Genomic DNA, 9,309 nt, shown 5'->3' with positions numbered 1-9,309 from the left:
GCTCAACGAGGCTCCTCCTGTCAGATAGAGGGAGTAAACACAGCGGCAAGCTTTGGGACAAACTCCCCTCTCTCCGGCAGAAACAGGAAATGCCGTAACTGTATGTAACAACGGTTTCAAATCTCTTTGACAAAACATTTAAATTAATAACTAAAATAAAACTCCAAACATCTTTAATTGTGTTAATTTTTTAAACCTGATGTTTATAACCTTCTTAGTTTTTACAACAGTCTGTACATATACACAACTTTATAATAACATGCACACATTTACCTTTTTCTTGACTAAACACAGGTAAAAAAAATGAGGTTATCATGAGGTTGTTAACATCGCAATTTATCAGTGGATGTTTGCAAGAACTGTTTGTAAACAGCTTGTTTCCTGACGGACACACACAGCGTTGAGTCCATGGATGGGGCGGTTTGGAATTAGGCCTTCTTCTTCTTCTTCTTCTTCTTCTTCTTCTTCTTCTTCTTCTTCTTCTTCTTCTTCTTCTTCTTCTTCTTCTTCTTCTTCTTCTTCTTCTTCTTCTTCTTCTTCTTCTGTTGAAGCGTGCGGCAGACTAACACAGCAGGGCGTGTTGAACCCCCTACAGGTCAGTTGAAGAGCTGCATCGATTCGCTTACATCGTTGCGCCGTGTCCATTGCGATGAAGAAAGGTAAGGACAGTTTTGGCTTATTCACAATCTCCCGCAGCGAGTATTGATTTCAATGGTCTCTAACTTATATTTCTGAGAGTTCAAGAGGTGTATTCCTGTTTTATTGTTGGTGCATTCCATTCAAGCGCAATTCCTAGTGTCTGCCTGTCCACAGCTGCATCTCTGATCCAGATGCTACCGACCGTAGCCAGCCATGATCAGTCCGCAGGGAGCCAGTCTCAGCCTGGTTAACACCCCACTGCCTGGTCCTGAATCTGACACGTGTTTCAGTGTTGTCAATAAAACCTTGGTTTACCTCCTCTCATGCCCTATGCCATACAATTGCATGAATTAGATGTGCTATCAAGCTCCTAAATTAAACTCTTCCATACCGTACTTCCTGTTTTTGCTATTTTATAAGCTTATTTATTCACCGTTACTCAGGAACCCAATAGTATTCACCAATTTACAAATTCAATGTAAATATTATTATTTTGTACTATATTAGATATGTTCTTGCCTTTTTTTTTGATAGCAGTAGTATAATCTAAAAATAGGATTATTTTCCTTGTCTAACCTTATGCCCACAATACTGCAATAAACTCTACAGTGAAGACTGACAAATGATGTGATTTCTGCTTTCCAAGCTGATCTGCAATCTTCAATTTTTCATGATCTGTGAAAATCTGTATGATATCACACATATTCCTTTAGGATGCTGTTTCTCACTCCCAAATGACAGAATAAGACACGTTCTTTCTACAATGGAGTAGTATATGTTGAACTGTTTCTGGTTTATAACAGTGTGTGCATTCACCAGTTGGGTGGGTTAGCAGATGGTCATCTTTGGTAGACGCTCTCCTTTCTTATTCATTTTGGATTTTAACAGTAATTGGTAATAAGTTCAGGCCCAATTCCCCCAATTTCTGTTTCAAAGTCATATTTTAAAAAAAAAACGGTTGCAACAGATCACTGTATAGTATGCAAGGTGTTTGCAACATCTATTCAGTTGTACTATTTCCTTAACATGTGCATTTTCAATGAAACAATCCAAACTTGCTTAACACATAGTTTGCACATGCTAGTGTGTCTGTGAAATTGTGGAACTGTTGACAACCAGCAGATGGTCTCAAAGTCTCTGTTAGCAGTAATATTAGATGCAGTTCATATTGTGAACGCCAGGGGTCATTATCACTATGTGAGTGGATTATTTTTGATATGGAAGAAGCTTCACCAGTCAGAGCAGTTTCCTGTGAAAGAAGTTGCTGTTTGGCAGACCTCAACTCTAAAGTTCAGTTTGATGGCCTATATATAGTGATTTATTCCACTCATGGCAATGATTATAAAAGTAAATATGTTCACTTTAGGAACTTTTCTCTTTTTGTGTAGCCGATGATGGAAAGGAGCAGGGAGAAGCATGCATCAATGGTTGAGCTTCAACTCCCTGGGCCCCTGGGCACTGAGAGCTCAGGGCCCCTCAACCCACCTACCCAATGTGTGTGTGTGTGTGCGTGTGTGTGTGTGTGTGTGTGTGTGTGTGTGTGTGTGTGTGTGTGTGTGTGTGTGTGTGTGTGTGTGTGTGTGTGTGTGTGTGTGTGTGTGTGTGTGTGTGTGTGTGCAATAGAGAGAGCATGTGTGTTTGTAAGACAATCCCTCAAATCAGTGGATCTTACCATTTAGAATTGTTTCTTCCTTGCCCTTTTCTTTGCAAAGTCTGTGATAAGTTCATCAAAATCCTAACATTACTCGCTAGCTCAACAACATCCTCAGGCTCCGTGACCGTCACTGTTCCTTGCGGTTGCTGGCCTAATTCGTCACTTTTAGCTTTTTTGAAAAAGCTATTTATTGTTGGGAAATGTTTGAATGCAGCCACCACTCTCTCTTCCTTTTCTTTATTTGTCTTTCTTTTCGCTGCCCCGCTGGGCGTTCAGCTGCTACCTGCACCATCCATTTTTTTAGCTCACGTGACACAATGTCAATGTGACATGAGTGAAGGTGGGGTTGTGATTCGGCTATAGACCGCCGCCGCGTAGTAATAAAGTTGAGCGCATACATAGTGAGACCTACAGTACAGAGACGGTTTAGAAAATATATGAATTTGACCCTATAGAAAAGCCGAGCTATTTATTGCGGCGGAGAGTGAGTTTAATTTAAAACAATGTATGATGAGTGAGGTTGTGCCAAAAAAAAAAAAAAAAAGTCTTCTTACTGAGGGCCCTCTCTTGCTCAAGGGCCCCTGGGCACGTGCCCAGTGTGCCCTGTGGTTAATCCGGCCTTGGTTGGACATGTTGAAATGTCATGGGTGGAAAGTGGAACTTTTCAAAGTCTCCACCGCTGCTCCCGCTCACAGAGTTCTACAGGGGTTTGGATGAATAAAGAGAACTGGATACAGAGTTGGAGGCAGGACCCACAAGGCCTGACTCTCTGAGCAGAGCTATCATTAAACAATAGTATGTGCGCACTTTAGTTTTCCCTTAAGCCCCGTCTTCGATCTCCCGCTCTCCGCTTAGCCAGATTTGTGGTTTGTTTTTTTCCACTCATGGCAATTATTGTAAGACCAAACATGAAAAAATAAGCAGTTTTTTAGCACATGATGGAAAGGAGCAGGGAGAATAAAGTCTTATTTTACCCCTTACTCAAAAATCAATGGTCTGTCAATCACTGCTGCTTACAACCAATACTAACAACATGAAACCAAAAACACAATCAACCATCAGAGAAACAGGTTACCTGACAGCTTCATACTGTCTAGTTATTCTTTCTTTATACATTTTCTTAAACCCAAATATGTTCATACAGGCCTTTACATCTTTTGGTAAAGACGAATGGAGAGGGAGAATAACTCTGGATGCGGCTTTTAGGGCATTTAACATCTTTAAACCCCTCATGATTCAAATAAGGGCTATAAAAGTGTTATTACTGGGTAGTGTATTTAGCTGAAAAAAAAAATCCACCCGGATTTACAGACATCTCTTTCCCAATGTAAGTCGATGGGAAACTTTTTGTGCCCAATGACGTCACAGACTGACACGGAAGTTGTAGTACCCAGGTTTGGCTACTACCAAACATGTGAAACAACTAGTAATATTTCTAAATTGACAGAAAATGTTTTGCCAAATAATAAGATTATCAACATATTGTCTTGAAATGTAAAACATTTGCTTATTCTGGCTCCTCTGATAAAGGCTTTATGTGAGGGGCTCAGCTGACATGATGAAATCTGACATGGAGGAAATGAATGTGTAATTTAAAGTTCAACATTTCTAAATTATGACAAATGGATGCCTATTTTAACTTCAACATGTATATGACACAACTAAATTAAGTTCTATTTCACATTGATAGAAAATGCATTACCAATCATTTGTCTATTGATTCAATTTGTCTGAAAATATCCTAAATGTGCTTATTATAGCTCCTCTAATGAGTTCAGATTCTCAGTTTGATGTCATTGTATTCTCTATATATATGTAGGTGTCAGACTGTTGACCAAACACAACAGACAGTTGAAAACGTCCCCTAAGACTCCTCAAAACATTATTAAAGATCAAGGATGTAGTACAATATTTCAGAAAATAATAGCAGTTTAATCAATAATAAAACATTGTTGCTGGTAGCAGGCTGAATTGCAGGGTAATGGAAAGGTACTGCATTTATGAATCAGAGAAACACAGTTTGGTAATATGCAAAACTTTAACAACTCATTGGTTCATCTTTGAAATGAAAATGATCATCACTCAGGGCTCTACTTTGTTTTTTCCTTGTGGAAACTTGCTTGACAAGTATGAACACTCTTGCCTAATGTATTTGGCTAATGAGGATTATGCTGCAGAACAAAAATAATTGTTCTAAACCATGGTTGTCAAACATACGGCCCGGGCGCCAAAACTATCCTGCCGTGCGATGCCTTTGCAAAATAAAATAAATGACAGAGAAGACATTAACTGCAATTTCCACAACTTTATGTATTTTGTATGTATACATTATATACATTTAAAACGCAGGGGGCTAACTCAACGTTCTTCCTAAATAGTTCCCTCTTTAGTTTGTATGACGTGTGTCAGGATTACTACACAGATGTGGAAATTCATGTAAAATATTTTTTTGATCATTAAGTGAAACTCTATATTATTCAGTTCCAAATACCGGGACTACATGTTTTGTGCCTTTATAGATACACTGTGGTCTGTAAGTTGTAATGCACAAGTGTAAATCAGTAATCAAACTAAGGCAATAAATTGTTGACATTTTAATAAATGTCAGGTTGTTCATAATGTTTTTTAAAAAGATAGTTCATTAAATGGGAACATCTTCAGAATGTACTTTTTTGCACTAAAACAAAGGCAAGGAGTTGTTATATTATGCTATGATTGTACTGGTCGGGCCCACTTGAGATCAGATTTGGGTGTATGTGGCCCCTGAACTAAAATCAGTTTGACCCCCCTGTTCTTAACACAAAATTGAACATTTTTGAATATGTTTAAAGATTGGCAATTTCAATAAAATGCAAAAAACTGAGAAACAGAAGTTTCAAACCCTCTTAAAATAAAACCAAAACACTTTTTGTTTGGGTTTACCTTACCTTAACCCAACACTGTGATCAAATTGGAGAAAGGAAACCTATAGCTCTAACTATACACAACTATAGCGTCATCCTTTCAGTAGCAGCCAAACAGCAGCTTGTTGCCGACCACACCTCCTCCACCTGCTGCTCAATAAAAGAAGCAGGCTTCACCTCACTGTCTGTGTTTCAGAGTATTTATAGAAAAACTGAAAAAAAATTACAACTGTTTTGTTTTTTTCTATCATCAGAGTGCTATAAAAGGAGTTAACAATAGGTCTGAACTAAATAGCTCTTTGAGGAACTGACATTCATTTGTACTGACATGGATTTCCTACAGCAAGGTAGGATACGTTTTAATGCCACTCTATTTGATACACATTAAGTGAAGATGTGAACTAGACGTGATATGTATACAGTAAAGTGTATTGTTTTCAGCCTTTTTTGTGCACTGCAGCTCTTCTGTTTGAATGTTTTCATCAGCAAACAGACCTGAATATGATAAGGCTTTAATGTAAAGTGTATATCATATGTTAATTCGAGAGAGAGAGAGAGCGAGAGCGAGAGAGAGAGAGAGAGAGAGAGAGAGCGAGAGCGAGAGCGAGAGCGAGAGCGAGAGCGAGAGCGAGAGAGAGAGAGAGAGAGAGACTTTTAATAAAACCTTTTAAGTCATTTTAAATAAAACCTTACAAAATCATCACATTCATGACACTTTTTTTTTTTTTTAAACTTCATACTCACACATAGAAAACCACATTTTTTTTTTAAAATTCAGCTCCAGTGTACCATCTACCCTTGCCGTACATAAAATGTGATTGACCCCCCAAAGAGTCCTGAAAGCAGGCAGGTTGTTAGTCACACCGTAAAAGGCATGTTCTATTTTTAGCCGAGCAGCCACCAAACCCTTCACACTCTGAACAACATCTGTCCAGCCCTGCCCTAGCATCTTGTTCTTCCTGGTCCTCCAAATTGCTAGCTTAGCAGTTGCAAAGATAGCATTAATCAGAGTGAGAGTTACTCCTTTTTTTGCCACATATTTAGGCCCATATACAAAGAGTGGAAGTTAAAACACTTCCCCTAACCCTTCCACCCATCCTTTCAGTAGCCCAAATAAGCCTGCTAGCCGCGTGCAAGAAACTACCAGGTGCTCAACTGTTTCACTCTGCTGGCAAAAAGGGCACTCCTCCCCAGCACTTGGATCAAGGTGAGCTCGGTGTCTGTTTGTAGCTAAAGCTCCATGTATAATCCTCCACTGGAGGTCAGCCATCCGTTTTTCAACAGGACGCTTATACAGGACCCTCCACCTGCCTTTAGGGGTAAAGTCTGAAGGGAAAAACTCGTTCCACCTTGACTCCTTGACCTCAGCCAGAAGACGGATGTTAAGAGTCTTTACACAGCACTGGTACAGCTGCTTTTTCCCACAGGAACTGAAACTGCCCAGAATTGGAGTTTTTAGCGAGAGAAGTTTTCCACGCTCCTCTTGCCACTCTCCGACAGCAGGACTAACGGTGAGTGAGGGAAACTCATAGTCATTTTCCTCTTTCCAAGTTTCCAATCTAACAGGATCCTGTTAGGATGGCGTGGAAGGGTAGGACCCAAATGCAGACTATCAAAAAGGTAACAGGTCTCGTAACAAAAAGCGAGCTTTATTTTAAAAGCTGATCAAAACAAGGCATGAAACAAATGGGTTGTACAAAAAACTGACCGTGACCCACATGGAGGGAGACAGGAGAGACAACCGTGACTGACATGGAGGAAGACAGGAAAAACCAACAATGAACCGACAGGGGAACACAGGAAGAGACAAGACTAAATACAGGGAGGGGTAATCACAAGACAAGACACAGCTGGGGTAAGAGAGGCAGAAACACAAGGGCAACAGGTGAACACAATCAGACAATCAGACACACCAGGGGAACTAATGACAGGAAGGCAAACACAGGAAGAAGGAACAGAGAAGACACAAGGAGGAAAACATTTCAAAACAAAAGGTGGAAAATGAAAACATAAATACAAAACCGTAACAGATCCTCAATGAATGCCCTCTCTGGCGGCGACAGGGACTGCATGATGTCTTCAACGATCCTCTGTAGCACTCTGGAAGACCTGATGTTTATGGTGTTACAAAGTGTTTCAACTGATGTTCTTGTTAGATGACCCAGCTTAGTGATGCCAGCCTCAACAAACTTTGTTCCCAAAGCTCCAGATGAAAAGGTTGCAGTTGGGAAGAGGTCATTCTTTTGAAGTGGCTCCTCGAACAACCACATTCCCGGTCTCTGATCCGGGGTCCGTGTGACCTTTAGTGTCTGCCAGGCGTTAATAACTGATCTGTAGAAGGATGTAAGTCCCGTCAGGTCAGCTTCAGTCGTCCTGATTAGGAACAGGTGTTTATCCATCCCAAGCCTTCCAGCCTTCCTGAGGAGTAGCCGAGCAGGATCCAACCAGCGCTGCCCGCTGCCGTACAGCAGTCTCTGAGCAGTCTGCAGTCTGAAAGCAGCTGTTCTGGACTGAATGTCTATCAGTCCCTGCCCTCCCTCTGCCACAGGGAGATACAGGGCCGAAGCCTTCAGCCAGTGTTGTCCAGACCAGAAAAAGTTTACAAGGCACCGCTGTAGTTCTTTCACCAGCCCTGGTGGTTGTGCCAACACTATGAGCTTGTGCCAAAGAGAAGAGGCAACGAGATTATTCACAATCAGAGCTCTTCCCCTGTATGACAGCTGAGGTAGCAACCATTTCCATTTAGACAACTTAGCTTCCACCTTGTCAAGCACTCCCTCCCAGTTCTGTTTTTGAAATTCGTCAGTCCCTAACTGCACCCCTAGGACTTTAATCCCTCGTCTACCCCACCTGATGCCGCCAGGAAGACTAGGAATGTCCCCTACTCTCCACTGGCCCACTAAAACAGCCTCGCTCTTTCCCCAGTTGACCCTGGCTGAAGATGCTTTTTCGTAAAGGGCAAGGCTTTCTTTCAGTTCCTGTACATCTGTGTGGTCCTGGATAATTATATCTATATCGTCTGCATATGCTGACACAACAACAGGAGGGCTGTGAGACATCTCTGGTAGACAGAGACCCCTCAGTCGGCTCCTCAACCTGCAGAGAAGAGGCTCAATGGCAATACTGTAAAGCTGACCTGAGATAGGACAGCCCTGCCTGATCCCCCTCCCAACCGGCACAGGAACACTCAACCCTCCCCCCACTTTGATTACACAAAACGCTTCGTGATACAGAATCCTTACCCAGGACAGGAACCCCTCCCCAACACCAAAAGCCTGCAGTGTGGTAAAGAGAAAATTGTGATCGACACGATCAAAAGCCTTCTCTTGGTCAATAGATATGATGCCAGCATTGATATTATACACTTTACATATGTCAAACACATCCCTCATTAAAAACAAACTATCAAGCATAGACCTATCCGGCACACAGTATGATTGATCCACAACAATTAATTGACCAATAAACAGTTTTAGTCTGTTTGATAAAACCTTTGAGAGGATTTTGTAGTCGGTACATAAAAGAGCCACTGGTCTCCAGTTTTTTAAAGAGGTCAAATCTCCTTTTTTAGGAAGCAGAGAGAGAACTGCACGCCTGGAGGAAGCTGGGAGCATCCCCTTTTCAAAACATTCTTTAAAAACATCCAAAATGTCCTGTCCCATAAGACTCCAAAAATGCTTAAAAAAGTCTGATGATAATCCATCTATTCCAGGAGCCTTTCCTGACGCCATCTGAGACACCACAGCAGTTAGTTCGTCATGAGTCAGCTCAGAGCTGAGCGTGTTCTGTCCCTCTGAGCTCAGCTGAGGAAGTCCCTGCAGAAGCTCTGCAGCAGAATCCACATCACATTCATCAGCCCTGAACAAATCCGTGTAGAAATCCACTGCATGCTTCCTCATCTCAGCCGGCTCTGTGGTCACCTTTCCCTCAGGAAGCCGCAGACACAACATCTGTTTTCTCTTTACCACTGATTTTTCCAAACTGAAAAAGAAGGCAGTGGGTGCGTCTATGTCCTGGAGTTTGGTGAAACGGGCTCGGACTAAAGCTCCTTTGGCTCTTTCTTGCATAAAGGAGTTAAGCTCCTGTCTTTTTTCTTTTAGGCTGGCATTATTC

At 41.5% G+C, this 9,309-nt stretch overlaps 1 protein-coding gene across 2 annotated transcripts in view; it reads left to right on the top strand.

Annotated features, from left to right (window-relative positions):
* The first annotated feature begins 93 nt into the window (after nt 1-93).
* The window catches only part of zgc:163121 (uncharacterized protein LOC100038790 homolog), a 126,325-nt gene continuing 117,109 nt past the window's right edge, over nt 94-9,309 (top strand). Inside the window, exon 1 of one of the 2 annotated variants that reach the window (XM_034118704.1) lies at nt 94-659. In XM_034118704.1, coding sequence (XP_033974595.1) covers nt 650-659 — 10 coding nt within the window. In that variant the 5' untranslated portion in view covers nt 94-649. Of the gene's footprint in view, nt 660-5,509; nt 5,544-9,309 lie in introns of those variants that run through there. The other variant, XM_034118697.1, reaches the window with a different exon arrangement.

The sequence above is a fragment of the Trematomus bernacchii genome, unplaced genomic scaffold (assembly GCF_902827165.1).
Source record: "Trematomus bernacchii unplaced genomic scaffold, fTreBer1.1, whole genome shotgun sequence".
Classification (NCBI taxonomy): Eukaryota; Metazoa; Chordata; class Actinopteri; order Perciformes; family Nototheniidae; genus Trematomus; species Trematomus bernacchii.
The sequence above is the reverse complement of the archived record's forward strand: the minus strand, read 5'-3'. Positions and strand labels throughout refer to the sequence as shown.